Here is a 25439-nt window from a genome sequence, read left to right on the forward strand (position 1 = left end):
GGCTAACCTTTGATAGTCTCAAGGTAAACTGTTGTTATGTATGGGCTACGAATGCGTAATACATGTGGCTTTTGTTTACTTATGGCATTATAGCCTATTGTATGCGCACAGTGACAGTTGGAAAGGATGTAGGGCTACATTGAGAAACTGAAGGTGGATGTGCTTCTATGCCAAAAGAAGCGCATGTAGCCTCTCGACTTCCCCTAAACGCGCGCACATTTGAACACACTGAACACACACAGCACACTCAACCGTTTGTAATCATGCGCTCACTCATTCACAGGCACACAACACATATGCACACTCACTCACTCACTCACCCACTCACTCACTCACTCACTCACTCACTCACTCACTCACTCACTCACTCACTAACACGCGCGCACACGCGCGCGCGCGCACACACACACACACACACACACACACACACACACACACACACACACACACACACACACACACAGGCACATAAATCTGTTCCAATATGGACCCTGAGATCATGGGCACCTGTACAAATGAAAAGGTGATGGCCATTACGCATTTATATTTGTATGACGTGTATAAATCTGATTAGCATAAATATGTCCCCAAACCCGTGCCAGTACTAGTTAGACCTTGCTGGGTGGGCTCTTTCTAGAGGTTAGTCAACAATAATGCCATGGCTGGTCACAATGGGGGTCCTAGTGTGTCCTGTAGAGGAGCCATGATAGGATAGCACGTCTTGGTCTAGATCCATAGGCTGAGCGTTAGCTTGGCACTACAACTATGCCCCATGGTCTAAAGGTAGACGCTACAAGCTCGGGGAGTGGGAATGCGGGGTTTAAGCTAATCTAATAGGCCTGTGACCCCAAATCCGGGTTTCAGACCCTTTTTGTTTGGGGTGTGCTGGCGAGCGATTTGCGCAAACCTGTAATGTCGCTGTATGAGTAGACTTATTTGCTCATATCTCGAATAATGATTCTCTACAAACAGGCGAAGCCCGTTTGGAATTTCATGGTTTAATGTGCAATGTAACGTCACGAACTATGTCACAGAGTATAGGCCTAAAGGTTCACCCAGTATTGAGGTCTTCTAAGTTTCCCCAACAGTTAAAAAGCCACACCAGATATAAAGAGACTCACAATCACAGATTCAGAGATTCTTGATCACGTATTAAGGATTAGTATAGGCCCTACTACATGTGCAGAAATGAAACGTTAGACCGAAACCCATAGATGACTAATTTCATTGAAGAGAAACATTGTCTCATTTATAATGCGTATCAAGTAGAAATCTTTATTTTTCCAATAAACTTTTCAAACGACAACTGGATGCACGATACAGGATAAAAAGTGTGTACAAAAATAAAATCAGACAGATTGCATATTGACATAGTGACACACAAATACATAAACCTTTTTGGGGTGCATCTGGTTGAATAAATATTGGCCTTTAAAATAACATAAGTTTAACCATAGGCCTATACAAGCGTCCAATATTCTATAGCATCTCAATACTATAGCCTAGTGGGAAAAAGTCCTTAAATGAAACTCAATGCGAATAGCGCCTGAAAAGGCCGTAGGTCCGGTGGGTCAAGGGTTTAGAGGTCAGTCCTTGCGGCTGAAATCTGTCTAAGGCGATAGAAACAGTGTCCTCTGGATGAACCTGCCGCTGCAGCTTTGTCGAACTTCAGTTGAAATACCTTTTCAACTCCTCACCGTGAAGACTTCAGAGAGAAGACATCTTCGCAATGTGTGAGCTCCTCTCTTTTTGTCACGAGGACAATGATAGGAATAATACCAGAATATCTGTCTTCAAACATGACATGAATGCCTCGGGTTAGTTTTGTGTAAATGAATGCCTATGGTTAGATTTTAGCAGCTAAACGTAGACCTATTAACTACACTACTTTTCCTTGCATAAAATTTAACCATGCTAATAAGCCACAACAGTTTTAAACTTAGCCTATTTTTGTCTAAATTAAATGTACCTCGGATATGTTTACAACTGCTGTGTACAATAAATGTACAAATATATATTCAAATAAATAATCATAATGAAATGTAAACACTATATTGGGGGAAACAAACATAATCATATTCCTCAATATCTAGGTTTTTTTTCAGTATAATTTGATATTACTGGTCCAAAAACTAGTGAAGCACATCTAACACATATCAATTTGATGCCATGCAGGAACAAGGAGACTTTCATGTAAGATTTTCTGATTCAATGGGAGAGCATCTTAAAATGTACATTGTTTACAAAGATGTCAAGAGAGATTTATAACCGTCTAAGGGCTCTCAGAATAGTTAACACACAGGAATGTCTTACTTTTGGATAGAAATTTGCGCAGTTTCAAAGCCTTCTTGTGCAAATTAAGATGAACATTTTAAGATAGGATAAACTTACACAGAGGCCTAATTGCGCCAAAATGTGATGCTTTATCTTATACAAGTAAGATATAAATATTGGAGGCCTACTGTAGTTGCAAATTCATGTTTTGCAACGAATGTTTTGAATGTATATTGTCAGATTTTTTTAGCGAGGCTATATTAGGCTATGCAAAACATTTAGGTAGTTATGAGTGCTCTGTGAATTACACTAAAATATCTTTCTAACTCAGTTTGTACAAAAATCTCACCTGATGTCTTTTTTTCCCGTTTAACATGAAATCTCAGGCCGTATTTAAGTGGCGAGAATGCATGTGAGAACATGAGTGGATACAGTGAACTACATCCTCAAGAATGAATGATCGTCACAAAGATCATCATAAAACGTCTTCCAAAGGCAATTATCCAAAATGAAAGGTTTTCACTCGATTTATTGTCTTGGAAGCACGTGAAGCTTGTCCTCTGCAGTATCAGTTACAATGGTTGATCTTGACTCAGCTGTGAGCCAACACTTCCGCGGCTCCTGGTTATGGCTGTGTATATGCATGTAATAGAAATGACCAAAATGCCATGATTTGAGACATGCAAAGTCAAATACAGTTTTGTCTTTTATATAGCCTACAATTCACTACAGACGAGTACGAGATCTGCAACTCCTTCATAAAGTTGTGATATCAGTCTGGATGTCCTTCTGAATACTTTGTAAATGTTGGCTGGAGGATGAAGCCGATCTCCCTTTTGTGTTTGGTAGTTTGTGGTCTTTTTTCCATTTCATTCTTCTGTTTTGAAACCAGATTTTGATCTGTCGCTCGGAGAGACAGAGCGTGTGGGCAATCTCTATCCGACGTCTTCTGGTCAGATACCTGTTAAAATGAAATTCCTTTTCCAGTTCCAAAACCTGCTGTCTTGTATAAGCTGTCCTTGATCGTTTGGGCTCAGGTCCCGTGTAATCCGGATTCACTGTGAAAGACAACACATAGCGAACCAAATGTAACTCCAGTTGACTAAACAACAACCTTCGCACGGGACGCTCAAACTTTTAGATAACAACAATGGGGAAACTCGCTCCGGAAACGATGAGCGAGTGAAGACATATCCTCAATGTATTTAGCAATATTTTCTCCCTACTTATATCAAACATTTCTATTCACCAAAAAGCTATAGCCTATCAAACTAGGTATTTTCTAGAGCCCAAAGACGGTCGGCAAGCGGCCTATTTCCCGAGCAATGAAAATTTATGGCTGGTGTAATTGAAGGGCCCTTCAAAGAAGCCCATAAATATTTCAAGGAACGATTTTGTGGTGGCTAAAATACCAGACCTCAGTTGGCCTTAAAGAGAAGTGGAAGGGAGAAGTGCATCTCACCAGTAGTAACGTGGACTTTCTTCATCCAAGGGTAAACTACTGCAGGCTGCTTGGCTTGTATTCCGTTTTGGTTCTTTGTGTTTTGTTGCTGTCCACAAGTCCTGGGACTAGCCATTTGGACCGGGGGACACTGCGCGGTCTGTTCGGGGAAAGGGCTAGGATGGCTGGCTCTCTCCTGCACATGACCCCGTGGCTGCACTGTTGAGTCCTGCACAGTGTTACAGCTGAAAGGCTGCTCGGTGTAGTTTGACCGTGGATAGATTCCTGGATGCTGGAACTCTGTTTCTTGCGATGGACTGTAGTAGCCCGTGCCCTGGTCAGGTATATAGCTATTCTGCGAATATTCCTCACAAGGAGGAAATTTTGGATCCACATACTTAGAGTTCACCATATACGAACTCATGGCCATTAATTTCTGAAGGTAGAAAATACTAATTTTTCTCGAGTAGTCTTTTTTTCCGCCGTTCATAGAGCCCTCCTACTTGGTGTCAACTGAATAAAGTTAGGGAACCATGTGACTGGATTGGCCAATAGAGGTGAAGGTAGTCCATAAACGGGTAAATACCTCGCAGCAATATTCACTAACTTCCCAACACCTTAATAATCTAATAAAACTGTCCCATAAAACACTTCACCGATTGCGAAGAGCATGTTTGAAATGTTAATTGAAAATTAATGAAAATTATCATTAAAATGCAATATAATTTTGTTTATTAATGGTGATGACTGGTTCTCAATAATACACATCTATCAAAATATAACCAATACATAGTTTGGATAGACTTTTTGATTTTATACAACAATGTGGTTAATATGTTTAATGTTGTACAATACTAAATCAAACTAAAGCCAAGAGTTTGACAGATAAATAAACAAAAGATACAAAACGTGCCTTCGCACAAAGAGAGATGAATAAAAGCGGGGGACCATTGATGGAGACGGTCTTTGTGAAGAAGGGGTCATCCAAAAGTTACATGAATCTCATCTTTTCATCTGCCCCATCCTTTCAATGGCATCTGGGGAGCCTTCTGGCTACACAACCAGTACCAACGTCTAATTTAGTGATATTGTATTTCTAAACGAACGAAAATAAAATAGCCTAACTTAATTGCTTATAGCCTAACTATGGTTCACTTTTAGAAATGTAGGTATTGAGATTGTAGTCTCTTGTTCATAGCAAGTTGCTATATCACAAAGACAACGACCATTAGCCTACTACACCAGATATAGGCAAAAAGTGACAAGATTGTATTGTTAACGTTACGTATTCAGATGTCATAGTTTCATTGTCCATTGACATGATTCCATTACAGATTACTTTGTGGCAATGCATCACTAGTTAGCCAACACATGGTACTGTACTGTACACACGAGAATATAGCCTACAATAACAGGCTATAGGACACATTATTCTACACTTTAAGCACAAGTCGAATATATCAGGATATATTTTATTCTGTCACTATTGGCTACTTAACTGAAATCAATCAATAGGCGCCACGTCCCCCGTGACCAAGACTGAGAGAACTAATAGGGTTATAAGTCGAAGTTTTTGCATCGACCATATACTCCCCTAGAACTGAATCTGTGACTGGGATCTCATCACACAAATTCGGTTCTACAGGGTATATATAGACGACGGATAAAGGTACCATCTCTCCTTAAAATTCCTCGTCATTCGATGTCTTCCATAAGGTCAAATCTACTGCGATATTCAATGTGGAAATGTATAGGCCTAATAGCCTATATGTTGTAGTGGAAACGATTTCCCAAATATCTAGATATCCAAATAGGTCCATCAGGATATCCAGACACCACAGAAAGCTAGCACTTTATCGTATTCAGTTAGCCTATCGCTTAAGTTCACATACCCTTTGGGATAAAAGAAAGAAAGAAAAAAAATGAAACAGGCTTTTACAAAACACAGGGTATGCAAAAATCAATGTAGACGACGGACTATAATGTTAGAATGACTCAATGTAGCCTAAATGCAAGTTTACCAGCCGGCTCTGGTCACTGTCCAAAGCTTGAATATTGAGTGGACTCTAAGGCAAACGGCCAAAGGCCACGGGGGTCAAACGAAATCATTTACAAACATATCAAAAAGTTCAATTATTTGTATTTTGTAGACAGCTCAAAGAGTCCAAAAGTTCACGAATCCCCCCTGAACGATCAGTTGACGACCATCACACCTATAGGGTCATGAGAAGGGAAGCTAGGGTAGCCTGCGTTCTAGTCCTGCCTGGTGGTTTGGGTGCATGTGACATTTTGTCAAATCATTCGTTTCGTTAAAACATTTGATTTGTGAAATCACTATTCGTCCCTACACTATTCCTACAATTTTTTTCTTTTTTTATCCACAAAACAAACCAAGGTTTTAGGAGAACGAAAAGTAAATGATCATCTATATATTTAGAGATGGGTAAACTGATGTCAGAAACTTCTAGGTCTCCCAAATGCTTAATTTGATTATATTCAATGCTATGCTGTGTGTAGAGCCTATCATATGTGTAGGCCTCTGAGGCCTGCGCGACATATATGTCAATCTCTGTAGGCTCTATTCTAGCCTATATGCATTTATACTCTTGTGATCTTTCTTCGTTAAATTGTAGGCCTATATTTCGAATGAATATGGTTTTCTTAAATAAAAAATAACTAAATATTTACCAAGCCTATAATAATACTTCGTATTTTAATATTTGTGAGACAGTGTGACCTGTGTTTCACCTTGCCCTGCGACTTGTTCAGACGGGTCAAAGCCAAGATAGTCTGAGTAGGCTATAGCTGGGCCCACAGAGGAACAAAAGAAGGATAGAGTCAGCACTTGTCTTTTAGCCTGTTTTCTCTTTCATCATACCGTCATTTAACTGTTCATTACAATTGAGTTAAAATACTCTGTATTTCCTTATCAAAATCAAAATGATTACATATTCTCTGAAATTTAAGGGAATTAAATCAGAAACAGAATTTAGTTATCATAAAAGTTTCTTAATCATCACAAAGGTTATTGTGTTTTCATCTGTTGTAATGTATCAGCACAGCAGCATTATACTGAGCCAGGAGGATTATGCAGTGTCCAGTTTGTTGCTAACTAAAGGGAAACTGTGGCCTAGGCTACTGTATATCGAAATAGGCAGGTAAAGGTAGGCTAATTGACGTTTCTCTGGGTGGGCTACATTGAATCAGTCATTTCATAGACTAGAATTAGATTCAGCTAGATGCCCATAAATGTGTGGATATCTTTCACAATAAACTTCATACACAAATATTGTAGTAGCCTACTACTAAAATGTTTGATAAAAATCCTTACATTGTTCAAGTTGATCATATGTTGCCACAATTCACACAATGTCCTATTGAAATTCGACTTCTAGGGGGCGCGATAGAGCATGTCCACCTATTTAGGCGAATCACGGTTCTAAAGTTAATGCTTTTATAATTTCATGGCTACTTTATATCTCATCAATAATTTAGTGAGCTGCTGTGCTGTCTGTAGTGACAACTGTTTGATTTCTGGACATGTATTTCCAGATACAATAGGCCTACCCATCCCAAAGTTAGCTGTTGTAATATGAAAAATGTTCTACTTTGGTACATCGTGAATTGGCCTTTAACTGCACAAAAATACAGAGATTCATTCTACTTCATGCAGCAAGGCTTCGGCAGTACCACGGTCCACCAACAACATTGCAAACAACATTTCCCATGCAAACAGCAACTGATTGTAATTGCATATTAAATGTTCAAGGAATATGAAGAACATAGGCTACAGCTCCAAATCATATCCACCTATCAATAGTTTACGATGTTTAATGCAAACATAATATTGGAGTAAGTGGTCAAATATAATATAAGATCATTTGAATATAAGAAACTTGAACTACGGTTGTATTGATATCTATGTCATTTTTATTTTTCAAATAACTTTGGAAATGACTAAACACATTGCTGACTGTGGCGTTAACTTATTGGAGTAGGCTACTAACATCGTGGGCTAATTGAAAAATAGGCTACCTATGAAATTAGCCACAAAATAAGATTCGTATAGCCTATTTAGGAGCATTAGAGTAAAACTTCCCTGGTTAGTCGTGATCTCTCCAAAGCTACAGGCTACTGTACAGACCCCGAGACAGACGACGCCTGATGACATCAGCCTGCGCATGCCACTGTCCACAAGCCTATCGAATAAAACGCTGCATCTTACCACAAAGAGCGCTGCAATGTACCGGATACCAGTGAGCAAACGTATCCATATTCAGACAAAATCAGAGGTGCCTTCTACCAATTCAAAGCTCTATTCCAACCCATCTGAACGGCCTTACTAATACACAATGAGAATTATATTTTGGCTTGTCAACTCCCAGGCCATAAAACAAAGTTTAATGGCATCACGTGTTCCCCCACAGCCATTCACGACACCGCACTGATACCATAAATAACGCTCAAAGTTGCACTTATTCAATAACGGCGCCTACACTGCTGTCATTATAAAATAAAAGCGACTGCCATTGCAATATAAATTCAGTGCACTAAATGGAGACATTGGAACTATATCTGTTGATTTCAGACTATATAGATTGAATTTAATACCGAATGTCCTTTGTCAAAGTGAAGAGGTATGCTTCAAAAACAAAAACTCAAAACATTAATTAATTTTGCTCGATTTTGACAAGCAGATGTCTAAAGCAGTATAATTTGATCCCCATGCCAAACGGTGCTATTTCTGAATGCCTATCACCGTCTGGTTTATGCATCCTGGGTGCTAGGTAATGAAAACAAAACAATAAAATAAAATAAACTTTTTTCATACTCATTCAGAACCACTTGATAGACATTAATCGTATATGTAGAGCCCTCACTTGGCAAATCTCACGGTACTATAAACATCTTAAGCTTTAAGACGACGAGAAAACTGAGGACACATTAAGCTGGATGGACATTACAACATTGTAGCCTATACCTATCATATGCAAATGAGCAAGGACGAGGCAATTTAGTCTAAATAATATAAAACAGAACAAAAATGACAAACTCCAGGGAAACATTGCTGTTAACTCAAACTATTGCCCTATCATTATATTCAACATGGTTTGCAGCGACCAATCAGGTTTCAGTTCAGTGACCTACAAGGTAAACGATGCGGAAAGAAAACAGAGGAACTGACAGTTGGCCAACAGCGCCTTCTGCTGGATGATTTCAATATATTCATTTTTTTCACCATATCCAGTATCTTCTCCGCCCTAGGGAGCACATCAAGCCTGTTGCTGCTGCAGAGGAGCAACAATTAACATTCATTATGCATGTTTACAAACAAACTACATGGCTGTTCTGTATGTGCATGGTATTCAACATAGCACTAAATGGTTTATATGCCTTGTTTATTTGTTATTTCGTTATTTGATGCGAATCATTTATAGTAGCCTATGATGTATAGGCTGATATGGTTTTTAAACATGACTAATGTGTGATGTTATAGGAGTAGGCTATACCCTAACACCATACCCTAACACAGAGACTAGAATAGGCAGGACTCCTACGAGAAAAAGGCTCTTCTTTAATCAGGGTATCATAATATTTTATTCTATACGCAATTTTATGACCAAAGAAACTAGGCTACTTTTCTAGGGACTTAGTTCCAATTATTGGCGTTTAGAGAAACTATTTCGAGCCAGGTATGGTCTAGTGTATCTTAAGGTCGTTGTGGTTCTGATTCCCAGGCAGGCAGGCCCCGCTGCCTTCCAGGCTCTTTTTTGCCGCATTGCAGTAAGGCTGTAAATACTTTCGCAGCTGCCTGTCAGGCATCAGTGAAATACTGTCTTTGTTCCGCGGCCTCGTCTCCCAGCCGCTGAAAACAGCTCCACTGCTAGGCCTGCTCAATGAAAGGCAATCTCTGCATTTCAGAATAGCTCAGATTGTGTAAAGCGTAGAATTGTCCTATAGGCTACTATAGCCTAGGCTATATTGTTTAGGTATTTAATTGTGCATCCATCTATCCGCATTCTTCAAATTGAATGCCAATTATATTCATATTATATATGGTTTGTTGCAAAAAGAGTGCATTACTTTGATTGTGGATCACATTGTCTAATCGGGGGTGTGGTGGTCTTCACTGCTTGAACAATGGAAACTGAAAATAAGACCTTGATCACTTTTCACTATCATTAGCCTATAATAATGTGCCGATATGCAAAATTCAGTTTCCTCAGATTCACTAAGCTTTCCAAAATCATCCGTCAACCAATATAGGCTCCCCAAACTCCGTGAGCTATACTGGACACTGTAGTGACACAAAGCATCAATTAACATCGACATCAATGATTACATTGCACAAACATAGGCTACAGTGCATGGACTGAGGCAACGTTTCACAAGTTATCCAAACTAGCACGATATTCACATTGTAAAAGCAAACGAAAGCAAACTCCAAAAATATCTAATGAAATTACTCAGCTACTTAAAGGTTTTAATTGTGATTATTTCAAAGTAAGGCAAGGTAAAATCTTAATCGTTCAAAGATGTTCTTAATATAGGCTACTCTTGCGGATGCAATTAGTATCCTGGCATTCAGATCAAAGTTACTGCTAATACATACAAATAAATGGCTTATAAAAACGTATCATCACAAAAAAAGCTTACCTAAGGGAGATATGTAATCCATTTGTCTTCTCTCTGAATGATACATGTTAGACAGTTGCCTGCGGCGCAGAGGTTCTCTTTTCGGCAAGGACTTCAGTTTGTACAGGGAAACCTCCTGACAGATCAAGTCAAAACAGTTAGCTAAGCTTTGGTCAGGTCACACTTAAATAAAAGTCTAATTTTGAGACAGCAGACAAGCGTTTTGGTTGGAACGCTATAGATGCAGAATGCAGAGAAAAACACGCCTGGGAAATCAGGAAAAGAGCCATAAAGACGTTTGCCTCTTGCACATGACCAGTGGCATCCAATGACAGGCGATAGAAGCACATAAAAAGGTCTATTGCCAAGTTGTAAATTGTGGTCTTGCAAAGAGGAATTTGGACTGCAGCAATTCCCCCTATTTTACGCATAATAGTTGGCCATTCCTGTTTCTTCTCCAGAAAGCACAGATATATGGAATGAGACAAAGTTGTCCCTGGACAAATTTGATTTCACATGTTTTAACCCTCGACACATTTGGTCATTTCTGTGCTGCAAATTCACCGTTTTTTGTTTTTCCTAACTAAAGAAACGTAAAAGCGTTGGCCTAGACACGATGATCATCATTTCGTATTTAAAGTAGGAGCTAGGCCTCTTTGGGACTAAGATGTTTCAACTTTGTCTTTAACATTTGCTAATGCACATTTTATTTCCTTTAAAATTGTCAGCAATAGATCGTGAAACGAAAATGTTCTTGTCTTCACATGAAATATCTTATTCTGAAAAGTTAAAGTCACAACACATGATACATTAGCTTTAGTTGATCAACCTTATTTGGTCTAGAACTAGTAGAGATTAAAGTTTACAATTTAATTTAGTTTAATTAATTAGTTTACAAAGACAAACACAACACAGAGATAAATCAGACAGTGAAAATTAACAGAACTGCCAATATAGGACATTGAAATATAGGCTACAGGCCTACATGCAATTTAAATTACCTCGAAACAATGATCGAAAAGTGTCACTGTGGGACTTCACAGATATTCACAAGCCTGAAAAAATGGATAAAGAAATAAAGTGTAGGCCTGAAACATTCCTGCAGAAGGAAAAACCTGGAAAGTTGGACACTCATGCTTAATGACGTGCAACCGGACTGGAATACAACTTTAGGCAAACAATGCAACTCTGTGTCATACTCCTTACATAGGCTACAGAAATGCTGCTGTAGGCTAAGACGTTCTTGTTTTCACCCTCAAACCCAGATTACAGCTGTGGCCAAACACATCTTGCGAACCCTGAACGATTAGCAACACTGTGTTGCATTCTGAATCTGTCGAGCAGTTAGAGTGTGAGCTATAACAGGCTGCTGCAGTCAGATCATCACTGGCAGGCCTGTCCAACAGAAGAACAGGCATCGAGACAAACACTTGGGCTGATAAGGTGCTTTTTCACAAAAAGGCCAATTTAGGGTTCCAAACACAACATACATTCGCCTCGAAATGCTTCTGTCTGGAACCTTTTTCAGAGGGATCTTCCATTTTTACATGGTTCTATGTAGCAGCCTTTATAGAGTATATCCATGATGCTCAAATCTACATTTCTGAAATATATGTGTGTGTGTTTGTGTGTGTGTGCGTGTGTGTGTGCGCGCGCGCGAGCGTGCGTTTGTGTGTGTGTGTGTGTGTGTGTGTGTGCGTGCCTGTGTGTGATATGGATACATAAGCTTGAAATGGTTCAGCAGGTTGTTCAAAATATAGGCTAAATAACCATCACAATTCTCCATGGTTTTTGTGTATTTCTACCATGTTATAGATCCGTCATTCCATTTATGGAAATTCCATTATCAGATGTAATAGATGGTCACCGATGGCAATTCAACAGAGAAGGTCTTGAACATAGCTACTATTGCCATCATGATCTAAAAGCATCACAGATATTCTGAACAGTGTTGGGTATTGCACAAGACCTGGAGCCTACGTGATTTGAAAGCCAATTTTACGACAGCCAACCTTGGGGTCTCGTCCGGGGAGCGTCTGTGCACAGAGACTGGCTTGCTTTCATTTCATTCGCTCTGGTAGCTGGCCAGTATCACCGCCGCACGATTTATAGTCGCGGTATTGTAGCAGCTCGGTCTCTTGCGGTGTCGTAAAGGGTTGCTGTCTCTGTAAGTTATCGTATCTGTGAAATTTAGAGCAGTGGCAATGACACGTAATTCCACAAGGATTTGCTTGATAACTCGAGCTCTGGAATTGCTGTGTTATACCATGATTATAAAATTCTTGGACCTGAGCAGTGTTTGAAACTGACATTGCAAAGACAGACCATGAACCGTGTGGATAGCTAAAGCCTAGGCCTACTCCCTCTTTGGGAAAAAAAATAGTCTAAAAATAAACTGCTATGGCTTATTTGGCTTGTAGGAGGGCAGCACATGATTTTAAATAAACAGGCGAATTCTTCATTATCCTCCTTCATAAACTTCATTATCCTCTGGCAGCTAACTGCCCATTTTAAACAAGGAAGTCAGCTATTACAGGCAATATGCTAATAGGCTAGGAAGTTTTGAGCACATATCAAGCATACCTAGGCTACTGTAGGCCTACACATATCGGCGGTTTCTTTTAAAAGTAGCAAAAGGTTTTGCTTCCTGTTATTTAGGCCTATCTGTTATGAGATTAACCATATCCAACGATTATTTCCATCAGCTACAACGGGAACATGGATGATCACAATTAGCTATATTTCTAAAACCAGTTTTGTAATAAGTGATCAACACCACAAACCAATAACTACAGAGATAGGCTACTTCAATTTTCTTATTGATAAGATGGCCCGTGGATTGTACAGACAATTAGGCCTACTTGGTGTAACCCAAATAATAATCATGTGATGATGCCACCTTGCTAAATATTTTGGTTAAAGATAGGACAATTTTGTCCTTTCTTCGATAGGATTTTACGACTCCACGAACGTTTGTAGTTTAATTGTTAAAGTTCATATTTTAATATTTGATATTGTAGTGATTATGAATAGCCTACTATGATTATGATTGTGATTATTATTATTGGTATTATTATTATTATTATTATTATTATTAGTTGTAGTAGTAGTAGCCTAGTAGTAGTAGTAGCAGCAGCCTAGTAGTAGTAGTAGTGGTAGGCCTAGTAGTAGTATTGTTAGTATTATTATTATTATTATTATATTGTGTTGGTATTACTACTACAACTACTACTAGCCTATTACTACTACTACTACTTGCTATAACTACTACTAGCCTACTACTAGTAGTAGCCTAGTAGTAAATTGTAGTAGCCTAGTAGTAGCAGGCCTAGCAGCAGCCTAGCAGTATCCCTATTGTTGTTGTTGTTCAAATCAAATTGACACTGTAATTTGTATTATTGTTATTATTATTATTATTAGTAGTAGTATGATTGTTATCATCATCCTTATTGTTGTTGTTATATTATTTAAGGATTAACGTAATTATCATTGTTATTTATAGGCTACCTGTTGTTGTAGTAGGCTACTTGGCTACATTCTCCTATTAGCCTATTTATCCTAGTATTTAAGACTTAAGGGAATTATCAAACCAACTGTTACCATACAGCATTAATTGTTGTGTAATTATTGCTTCGTTTTACCACTAAAAAGTGTCCTGATTAGCCTATATTCCTGTTTGCTATTTTAAGTCTTACAAAGACACGTATAGGGGAATGTCCTGTGATGTCACCAAATCATTTATCTACACGGTTGTAAGCGATCCAAACTTTGGGAGTGAGCCACAAAATCGCCCATTCAATGGTAGAAAATCAACGGTCTTTGTCCTTAAAGGCTTATATCTGTCAGTAGTGGGAGAAACACCGTTCCTTAGGACAACATCGCCCTCTAGCGCTGCTGCTGACAGTTGCATACACTCGCTGAGAGAAAGCAAAAGGGTGCACAAAATATGCCCATTACCCAAGATGTGCCATTTGCAGTAACATGCTGTTCTTAGTCATTGTTTAGAGAATAAATGTATGTATAGTTTTATTTTCACCTAAGTAGTTACTCACCTACTGTATTTAGACTAGACTCGTGCATTCATATCGAGAGAATTTGCATGCGTATAGGCTACACGAGCAGATGGGGGTATTGTTCATTATAAATGTATCACAACATGAGGCATTTTAAAACACATAGAAATAAGGTCATATCTTTCAAAATATTTATAAAAATCACCACAGCCGCAAGAAACCAATATATTCTGCTGCGAGGGCCTATACCAAGCAGCAGTCAATGTGAAGTTTTGCCCTCTCAATAGGAAATGCAGTTGAAGAATAAACCTGACTTTCTATACATTAGGGCGGGGGTGACTTCCTCCCAGCCACGGACACAGACAATCCATCGACCAGACACGCTGTAGAAAACTGTCTGCATTTCTGTTTGTCAGCAACGGACTCAAACACCCAGGATTTTCAAAGGAGAGTGCAATTACTTGCGTGGCCCATAAACTCATTTAGACCAGACGTCTAGCCACTACTATGGCTTTATTGGACTACGTTTCTTCCTGCTTTAAAGTAATTATATGTACAGGTTTGACAATAAATTCGAAATCCGTCCAACACTTCTCCCAATTGTAAAGACTTTATTACTATTTATCCTACAACAATGCAGGCTTCTCTCACGTTTCAAGTGACATCCACTCAAACCTACAAGTCATAGTGTTGGCTGAAACTGGATAAACTGAGGAATCTTAGAATGTTAATGACATTTCTAGTCATTGATTCTCTTATACATGAATTAAGCCACTACTTTGTAACCAAGATGAAGACAACAACTCGCGTAATAAGTCTTCCAGGCTACCTTGGGGTTTCGGAATACAAAATGTGTCAAAATATTTAGGCTACTATATACCGCTTTCGGTGGGGGTTACATTTGTCTTTCTATTGGCTATAAGAATAAGCAATGTTAAATTCTCCAGAGGTTGATATGGGATTACATTTGGGCCTAATACAGAAAATAATTACACTTTATTTCTATGGAAGCCTATCTCCATAACTTACAGATAGGCCTACATGCCCTTACACTAGGTTTCTTGCTTAACATTTGTTTGTTTCAATATAAATATCAAGACAAATGCTCAAACATGAGCTCAGTTACCCTTTGGTTTCAAGGTCTAGTCCTCGATTCGAGATATGCAAACAATCATGCGATGCTGCTCAGTGCCATATCAATCTGCAGAGAATATAAACAATGAATGCAACATATATCCCACATACGAAAAATTACGTTTAAATTGTACACACAATTATAAACGACACCGGTTTAATCCCTGATAGGTAGGCTAATAAATATTCAAGAATGTAAGTTATCTCTGAAATTCCTTGAATACCACTATTTGTAGGCTAATTAACACGCATCTGAGAGTTGTAGAAAAGAGAAGGACAGAAAGCACGAAGAGCTTTCCTTTTGTTAGGCTACCTCTACAAATACAATAAAAGTACACGAGCTCCAACCAAAGTTTTATTCTAAGTTTTATTCTGACCATGACAAATGCGTCAGATGTGTGAGAACTCTACCAACCCCTGGCATCAGTCAGCATTATTGATCCTTACTACCTCTCTCTCTGTTCATCTTCTTCATCTTCATCCGTCTGTTCTGGAACCAGATTTTGACCTGCCTCTCAGTTAAATTGAGAATTCGAGCAACTTCATAACGTCGATCTCTTGTCAAATACATGTTGTAGAGAAATTCCTTTTCCAGTTCTAATGTCTGATATTTTGTATATGGGCATCGCTTCTTCCTCGTTGAACGTGCATGAATCCAATTTGCCGCTGGGTTGCCTGAAAAAAAAGAGGACAAAATAATTGAAATCATTATATGTTAAATACAACTTACTTCTGGGAAGAGAAAAGTGATAGTCACGATAAAATAACTTTAGATCTATGTTGGTAGACGGCAGAGTCTATGGGCGCAATTATTACCAAACATTGGTGTTAAATAGGCTACCCAATTTATAACCCAGAGTAGTTTTTTTCGGCCCTCGGTATGAACTAGACACTTTTATAGGTTAGTAAAACCTCCGGTTTTACACACCCAGCTCGTACAGTTCTTGGGGTTGTAAATCAGGGGGCAATTTCGTTTTCTTACTTGGGTCAAGTTGTTGTTGTTGTTTCTCTTCTTTAGGCTCGCTGTGACTGGAAATATCACTGCCAATGCTCTCTTTCGCTACTTTCTCAGGACACTCGGATATTCCACACGCGTAATCAGCGGCGACCGGAGTCTCTGTCTCAAATGTGGCAGTCTCTGTCCTTTTCGGTGGTAAACTTTCAGTCTTTGTTCCATAATGTCGACTGCTGGAGTGAAAACCGGGAAAGGAAACGTGGTTAGATATCGGGTCTATCCAGGACCGAACATATCTGCTGTCCGAGGCGAGGTGAGACTGGTGAACGTAGGGATGGTACATTCCTGACACTGCGCCGGAGGACTGCGGGTGAACCGAGGACCAAGACGACGGAAAAACGGTTGACTTGGGTGCAAAGCTGCATGAGGAAAAATCTGCACTATCTCCTACACCTGGTGGCCTTGAGGTCGCGGTGTGCGGACCCTGGACAAAACGCGCACCATACACATCCTCCGCTTCATGGCCCATTATAGAGTCCACATAATAGTTACTAAGGGTGCTACTAGTCGACATGTTTGATCCCTTCGTAGTCATATAAAAGGGCACACTGTTACGGGAACCTTCCCTCCCAACAATCATAGTATTTTTGCTGGTCTCATCTACTGGGATTGGTTACATGAATCACGTGATCATATTTACCAATATACAGTGCGTAAATCAATCCGCTTATAACGGTATGTTTCATTTGTCTTTTAATTTTCAGCAATCCCAAATAAACCGTGGGATAAAAAAGGGTATTTCTCAGAGTTTAAGTCACTTTTTTGTAAGTAGGTGATTTGAACGTGCATATGGCTAAGGGCGGTGCCGGACTATTTTTTCACGACAGATTAATACACACATTTATTTCACAACCACCACTCAACATTGATGCAATGGCACATTATAGAGAATGTCTAAACAATTGTAAGATAACGCTATGAGGTATGTCATACACCGAATGCTTGTAAAATATTTTATAGACTACTGAGCCCTCGTAAAATAAATGTAATAACATGTTGTAAAATAACTAGACACCATTTCCGCACCTATTCTCTGTTTGTCCTCTTGTTAGTTACAATGAGCCACTTGTTGGTCTTTTAAGTTTAATCCATAGAGGAAGTCATATTTGTATACTGGTATTTATTCAGTGGAGCCATAATGTCTTTATGTAGGCCTATCAATAAAAACTTTATGAGGTGCGTTTGATTATAGTCTACATTAGCCTAATGCTTTTTTAATAAAAAATACTATTGGCATTAAATTAATCTGTGCAGATTGATGTTTTACAAAACGCAGGCCCATATACAAGAGCAAAGGTTTTGATGTGCTGTAAACATTTAGGCTAAGTATACATTTAGGAAAAAGGAATTATCCAAAACATCAATAAAGCTATTGTTTAAACGTTTTGTTTCAAATAAATGTTGAGGTTGAAAATGCAAACGCAAAAAAATGAAAATATGAAAAGTAGGCCTATAACTCAACTGTAGGCGCGGGATTAGGGTTTTTCTCAGTTTAAGGCTAAACAGCAGAGGAATGTTAATGAATTTGTGCTTGAACATCATAGGCTGTCTAGTCTACAAAGAAACCCTCAGCCTCGTGGGAAAATAAACAACAACAATTATTTGGCCTATGCTGACCAAAGGGTGAATAAACTAGTTGTCACGTTAATATCCCAGCAGGCAGTGGATAATGAAACTGTTAGGACCTCATTTGATCTTTCTACTTGAGTGTTTGTTTGCTTGTGTGTGTGTGTGTGTGTGTGTGTGTTTATTTGACTGTCAGAAAAAAACGTGCACTAATATTTAATTGTCGATTTAATGTAACGGAAAGTCAAAACGTTTGGTAGTTTTGGAAAGAAATGTCATAATCTGCCATTGTAGGTCTATAGTCTGCCATTGCAGACCTAGGCCCTATATTAACCGAAACGTATGCCACTGTGCATCAGCATATATAATCAGTGTAGATCTAATTTTAGGCCTGTCTATACTACCAGATTGTATAGAACTACCTTATCACCAATAGGCTACTGTATCATTTACGTATTGCACATACAATTGCACATATAGAATTGTAAGTTAGGTGTAGGCTACGCCTAAACCTATATAGGCTTCCAGTTTTTGTGTCACGGCCGAACGGTGGCTGCCTCGTGAGTATACCTGTAATGAAACACGTTAAGTACAACGCCTACACCAAGAACGCTTAACGTTTTGACATCAATAGGCACAATTAAACATGTAGGCCTACAAACCAGCAGAGTTGCTCAAGCAAAATAGTTAAATGGGGATCAAGCTATCTTTTGTTTAGATGTATAGGTTACTGTTGGGAATGATGATAGATACAGATAAAATATAATAGTAGGCCTATATTATCATAAGAATTCATATTTGTATACGCTAATGTAGGCGAGTGAATGGCCAATTAGTAGGCCTATAACCTAGCTTTATTCTGTTTCGGGTATAGCCTAATAAAACAGGCCGAATTTAAAAAATCTATGAAAATTGTTCTACAGACGAAAAAAAGGCAAACGATGTATGTGTAGGCTATGTATTGGACTATAAAGGTTTGCATTTCATTCGCATTCGTATTTGTATGAACCCGCCCGCAGATGTTACTATGATTCCAGCACAGTGATTCGGCACTAGCCTATATTAACCTAGCTGTTCGTATAGCTGCTCGCTATTTGGTTTAATTTTAGCCGCGTCTAAGCGCAAAGAGGCCAAACTCCATGGCAAGGCCAATTTTCTCTGAATAGGAAACAGCTATAAGTTACAAACTGTTGAAAAAGTCCCAATACAAGACCAAAAACACAGTGAAATTTAAAACATATACTCTTTCACCATCAATTTATTGCAGGGTACATGCCACAAACATGCAAACGATTTAAACAGCAACACTGTTCACCACATATACTGTACAGAGACGTTTATATGATTAGTTACAAGTGAACGATTGAGTTTGCGCTCAGTTCTGAACTAATGTTACACTATGAAATCACTTTTTGTAAATGTGCTTTCATGTCATGACATATGATTCTCCGAACCAGTCTTCTCAATCACACCAAATAGTCCAGCATGGATGTTTTCCATACTTTCAATAATTTAAGACCATAACCCTGTGATGTAACATAATTTAAAATACACAATGCGTCACCATGTAAATAAAAAGTAGCAGTACAGTCACAGTTTCATTGGGAAAATAATTACACATGTAAGTCCACTGTCCCAACAGCATCCTGTTGCGGAGGGGGGAGGAAAGACAGTAAACGCGCATCTTTAACGCTGCTCACGAAAAGGTGAGATTTGAGGTCAGTTCCCGAATCCTGTTTTCCCTGCTCATTTTCTTGAGTTTCATCCTACGGTTTTGGAACCAGATCTTGACTTGTCTGTCGGTGAGGTTGACGCTTTTACTGATCTCTAGACGGCGCTCTCGAGTCAGGTACATGTTGAATAGAAACTCCTTCTCCAGTTCCAGCGTCTGGTGCTTTGTGTAGGGACATCTTTTCTTCCTTCCACTTTTCGCAGTCAACCAATTGCTCGTTGGGGTATTAGACTTGGAATCTGAAATACAAGCATAAAAAACATTTTAACATGGCAAATATTATCTCGATTTGATATCAACATGGATTTCACTCCATAGACGCAGCTCCCAAAGGCTACAAGGCGTGATTTTAGAGTAGGCTAGATTTTAAGGAAAACTCTCCTTAGTTGGTATCCGAGTTGTTGAAGATATTAGGCTTAAAGAAAAATGAAAGATAAAATATTTAATTAAGGGCGTTTACCTGCACTGAAATAACTAGAGCCTCCCAGCTATCTTTATTAAAATGTATAGTTTGCACATTCATTCATTCATTAATTCACTCACTCATTCATTCATCAATATTATCAAAAGATGAAATAAGCAAACATTTGTTGTGACAAGACCTAAGTAATTATAACAACACTTTTAAAGCTAATTGGTACTGTAGGAAAGTGTCAAACCTCCTCTCGATAGGCTAGATACAAACTATTAAATACAAATATTAGTGTAAGAGGGAGCTATACAGTGTAATTACATTGTTATATCAAAAAAGAAACAAGAGTAAGACAGCCACAAAGAAAAACAGCACACTGTGATGCGTGATCGCGCCGTTTCCTGTAAAAGCGGTTACTGCAACCTGAGAAAGGCTGTCATTAAACATTACGACTTTAGGGTTGTTTGTGTTTTATATTGGGTTTTATGATGCTGGGGCGTTCGTATTACACCGAGACACGATTAAACCTTTTATTGTACCTACCTTTCGCTTCCTTCTGTGGCAACTCTGGGCTGGAGACTGACGCTTCAGTGGAGCAATTTTTCTCCTCCTGCGCGCTCGACTTTGGGTCAGGGCTTTGCTGAGGGGTGGGGGTCCTGGTGTTCTCCCGGCTTTGCGCTGGCTCTTCTGTTTTCTTTTCCACCTCGACAAAAGAGGACAGCTGCGGTTTAGGAGCGACTCTGTTGAGCTGCATCAACGTGGTACTTGGATTCGTCTCGTGGCCATAGTCCTGATGTTTCCCACTCGCGTAGGTTTGGCTCAGTCTGAAATACCCCGGCACGGGGATCTCGGGGCCGTCAACCGGACACGACTCTGGGATGATATTAGAGTATGTTGGGACATCGGACGATCTAACCTTTGCTCTCTTGTCGGAATACATGCAGCAATTACTCTCCTCCTTAATGTTTTGTGAAAATGTACAATTGGACATTTGGTTGGATGGTTGCTCTATTCTGCAAGATCTCGGATCTGTCCAATTATCAATTTGAGGTATGTACGAGTGGACATTCATGCCCATATTTTGATGGTTGACGTCCCCTCTTTTACCGAGAGGCGGAAGGAGTCCACAGGTTTGCATTCCGTAAGTTCCCATGTCTGCTCCGGACGGCATGTACATGTTGCTGTTGGAGTAAAAACTGTCAGTCCTGCAAGCACCAATTAAAGAATCAACTAGAAAAGTATTTGCCGCGGGAGAGCTGTTGGGAAAGGACATTTTGGTTCGGTTTAAAGAGGAGCGAGATGTCCTTTGTAAGCTGACATATCAAGCAAAACAATCTCCTTGTAACTCAGGATGCCTCTCTACCTCATGACGAGCCCACCAATGAAATTTGAAAATGGCCTTGAGACGCAGCCTGCTCTCGGCTCTCATGGACGCGTTGACTCATGACTGGTGCAGACGTGGTCAACAGCGACACCTAGAACACGGACTTGAAATTGATTCTAAAAGACTCACAAAGGACATTTTGAGCATTCACTTGTTTTACACTTGTTTATAAGCACAAGGATGACCATGGTTCCGAGTAAAGAAAATTATTAGTCCCTTGAAGCATCAAAAGGCATTAGGTCTTGCCTACTTTAACATCTATAGTTACATAAGTTAGAGGACAAATCTCACTCTAACCTAGAACACCAGAGCACAGCCATTAGCCCCACATACACACAACGCAAATGTAGGCTACTGTTCATATCACTTTCATTAAATAAAAAATCACCCAGCATTTTACAGTCATTGTAAAATGTTGTTACAGATATCATCTCAAATGGGCTGTTAATATCCCCAAGAAATATCAAGAAAGAAACCTACAGCCTATATGCCCAGGATGTTTTTAATCTCAGATGTATTAGAGTCCTTAGATGTGTACACTGTCATTTGTAGAATGGTATACTTTATTTGGGCCTCTGGACACATTCTGAAATGAGTATCTTATCTATAGGCTCTCAACACACATATTTGCCTCTCAACACGCGAATGCACAAGATCCACAGTAAATGTCTACAGAAGCAAACCTAAGGGGAAGGAAACCTAATGCAGGAGTTGCATTTAAAATCTAAATGAATAGTTGATGTGCAAATCAAAAAGCATGTGCATATTAACACATGTTAGGTAGCCCCGGTTAATTAAGCACCTAGGGCTCATTGATTTGCCTTATTGTGCACGGCACAAAATATTGTTTATGAAAGATCAAATCAAAAAAAGAAAGTCAGTCCTGGGGACCTAAGGAGCTATTTTCTGCATATGTTGAACATAGTTTGCTTTTTATTTATGATAGGACGTTTGAACTAAACTATAGCCTACTGCACGTTCAAGTGTAGGCTACCAATGCCGCTTATAACACGGTGCTGCGGAGGGTTACAGTAGGCCTATGCTCGAAATTAATTCACCGAGTGACCCAGCAGGGTAGGTGTGGGATAAGATAAGATATTATAACATAAAATTATTGTAGCCATAGCCCACATGACCGTCTGAGAAAGGAATCTAGAAATACGCCTTTTTGTTTGGGAATATTGAAAGAAGACAATAATATCAATATATAGGCCTATTGTTTTTAAGAGTTTTAGCACTATTTGCTGTCAATAAACACACCCTGAGAACAAATCACAAGTCAACTATCAGTCGCAATTGTAGCCCTAATTGAGTCTCATGAAGAGGAAAAAAATATATAGCTCACTGTTCGAGACTGTTTACATTGATTTCAATATGAAAATCTTTCAAGTTAAGGTTATAAATTATTCTTGGCTAGATTAACTAATCCAGAAAAAATAAATTGCCAAAGCCTGTAGGCCTATGTCGAACAATGTGAATCATAAATGAGAACATTATATCGCATATAATACAGGGTAGGCTTAATACACTGAGTTTATAATCCTATAAGGACGATATCAACCCTGGAACTCTGAGTCGGCTGTGGCGTCTTACATTACGAATTTGGGAAAATGAAGATGTTTTATTTTATATATATATATATATATATATATATATATATATATATATATATAGGCTACATATTCCTATAGCCTATTATGTTCATGTTTATAGTAGCCAATGCCAGGATTCCCCTTTGCTCAACTCTCAGATAATCACTCGATAAAGTAAGTCGACATTTAGACTGATCATTGGCAAAATACCTTTATGATAGAGGGACAATTCATTTTACAAATAAATGCATATATCATATGCATTATATCATAATAACACAAAGTCAGACAAAACATTAGGTATTAATTTTAGTTTAAGCAAACATGCCTACTTTTCCTAACGTGCCAAACCACGAATGACAGCCGACATGACACTATCCCCAATAGCATGAATTGTAGAAATGCATTCAAACTAAATATTATTATTATTATTGTTGTTGTTAGTATTATTATTATTTTGTTGTTATAATTATTGATAGTATTATTAGGCTATTATTTTTATTATTATTATTATTATTATTAGCCTATTGTTGTTGTCGTTGTTGTTGTTGTTGCTGTTGTTATTATCCAACCTATTCTATCAGATGTAGCCAACTACAAACTGAGATTTGACCAAAAATGTTCAAACTCATTGTCAAGGAATATCATAGGAATGGACGTTATCTAAACTCAGTCTAATCCATTCCGAGAACAGGCATATGAACCGTTATGCTTCTGGTGAGAATCGTGTCACCAATTCTAGTGAGTCGACTCTTTGTGTGAAGGGAAATCAAGAAAAAAAAAACATAGTTTAGGCATTCCGTGTTAAACAATTCTGTGAGGTAGGCTAATATCCCTATATTTGACTAAGACAAAGCAGGAGTTAAGATCATAGACGGTTCCTCAAAACTCGACTCCACTTCAACCTTGGTGTTTTTCATTTCAAATAAGACACTATTGAGCTGCACGTCTGCCCTCGTGTGGATATAATGGGGAATTACAATAAACCTGAAGCCTATTTGAGACCATGTTTACATTCAGTCACAAATATACAATAAATAACCAAATTAAATAAAAAATCATATAAGCAACAGCATAGAATATACGGCTATAGTCAATAATTATGTAAGAATTGGATTTTCTTCATGTTGATTATCTTAAAGTATTGTCCCCCCAAAACGTGTCACATTTTTGGTTCATTATGCTCAAAGATAGTGCAACTGAATAATCCACACCCACCATCGCCAGTTGTTGTATATCAGCAGTTTCCATTGACAGTATTAGGTTTAGGCCAATCTAAAGGTGCTTATTCAAATAAGGTGTAGCCAAATAGGTTGATCTTCTCAAATCCAGGTGGTTTTGATGAGCAAGCGCGTCTTTGCCACAATGCATTCAATCAACTGTGCTTGTTCGTGTTAGGCCTGTTTTGACAATATTATAAATGTATAAATGTCATTATAGGTCTACTATCATATTAGATTGTGAGAGATGGCTTTTGGCCACTTTCTTTGGGTTTGTTAAATGAAAGAAAAGAACACCATAATCTTATAAAATTGAAGGTGCATGGTCTATAAGCGTAGGCTTCGACTGTCTATCGATAGGCCTGTAGCTTATTTATTCCACATACAAAAAGAATCAAGGTAGAATCTGTATCGTAGGGTTGGGGTTAAGGTTAGCCTGCCATCTGTGAAGCCTCAAAGAAAACCGATGGTTCGCAGCCATTTTGGGAACCTGCTGCAGTGCAGATATCAGAGGGCGTCTTTGCGCAAAAGCACAACAGCCAACAGGCGCCTTTAGGTCCATTGGGCTATATAGAAAAAGGTGAAAGGTGACGACCTTGGCATAGGAGAAGTTAAAACACAGAAATAATATAGGATATGCAAAGGAATTGGAAATATTTTATTGCAAGCTGTCTTTGAAATTGGAAACAAATGCCCCACGTAGATTATCTACAGACAGGAAACAAAAGGTAGTATAGTTCCCCAAATATATAGTCCAAGCAAGTGTGATTTGAACATGAAATTAATTTTGTACGTTTCACAATAAACCGTTTTTTTCAATAGATGCTACTGTCTTTACAAACAGTTGTCAGTTATTTCTACTTTTGGGATGAAGGGTTGCATTTGAAGTGGCCAGAGGCTCCAATAGCCCCAATTTAGACTTTTACAGCTCATTTTTATTGTACTGTCTAGACAGTTCAAGGTTTAGTAAGCAGGCTAGTGTTATACACCATCAAGGAAATAAAAGCTCCATATACCTAG

General features: G+C 38.7%; 3 protein-coding genes across 3 annotated transcripts; all 3 read right to left on the reverse strand.

Annotated features, from left to right (window-relative positions):
• Window positions 1-3030: 3030 nt before the first annotated feature.
• Window positions 3031-4205, reverse strand: hoxd4a (homeobox D4a; the record flags this gene model as incomplete). Its single annotated transcript, XM_084443196.1, has 2 exons — window positions 3031-3332; window positions 3737-4205. 2 exons carry the CDS (start codon window positions 4203-4205, stop codon window positions 3031-3033), a joined length of 771 nt encoding a protein of 256 aa, XP_084299322.1.
• Window positions 4206-15931: 11726 nt separating this feature from the next.
• Window positions 15932-17093, reverse strand: hoxd9a (homeobox D9a; the record flags this gene model as incomplete). The annotated part of the gene is made up of 2 exons (XM_084443281.1): window positions 15932-16173; window positions 16481-17093. 2 exons carry the CDS (start codon window positions 17091-17093, stop codon window positions 15932-15934), a joined length of 855 nt encoding a protein of 284 aa, XP_084299407.1.
• Window positions 17094-19775: 2682 nt separating this feature from the next.
• hoxd10a (homeobox D10a) lies at window positions 19776-21625 on the reverse strand (the record flags this gene model as incomplete). The annotated part of the gene is made up of 2 exons (XM_084443160.1): window positions 20767-21625; window positions 19776-20050 (listed from the first exon to the last, which is right to left on the reverse strand). The coding sequence occupies exons 1-2, from the start codon at window positions 21494-21496 to the stop codon at window positions 19776-19778; spliced, it is 1005 nt and encodes a 334-aa protein (XP_084299286.1). The 5' UTR covers window positions 21497-21625.
• Between the last annotated feature and the right edge of the window lie 3814 nt (window positions 21626-25439).

Source organism: Borostomias antarcticus, assembly GCF_949987555.1.
Source record: "Borostomias antarcticus genome assembly, chromosome: 9".
NCBI classification, from domain to species: domain Eukaryota; kingdom Metazoa; phylum Chordata; class Actinopteri; order Stomiiformes; family Stomiidae; genus Borostomias; species Borostomias antarcticus.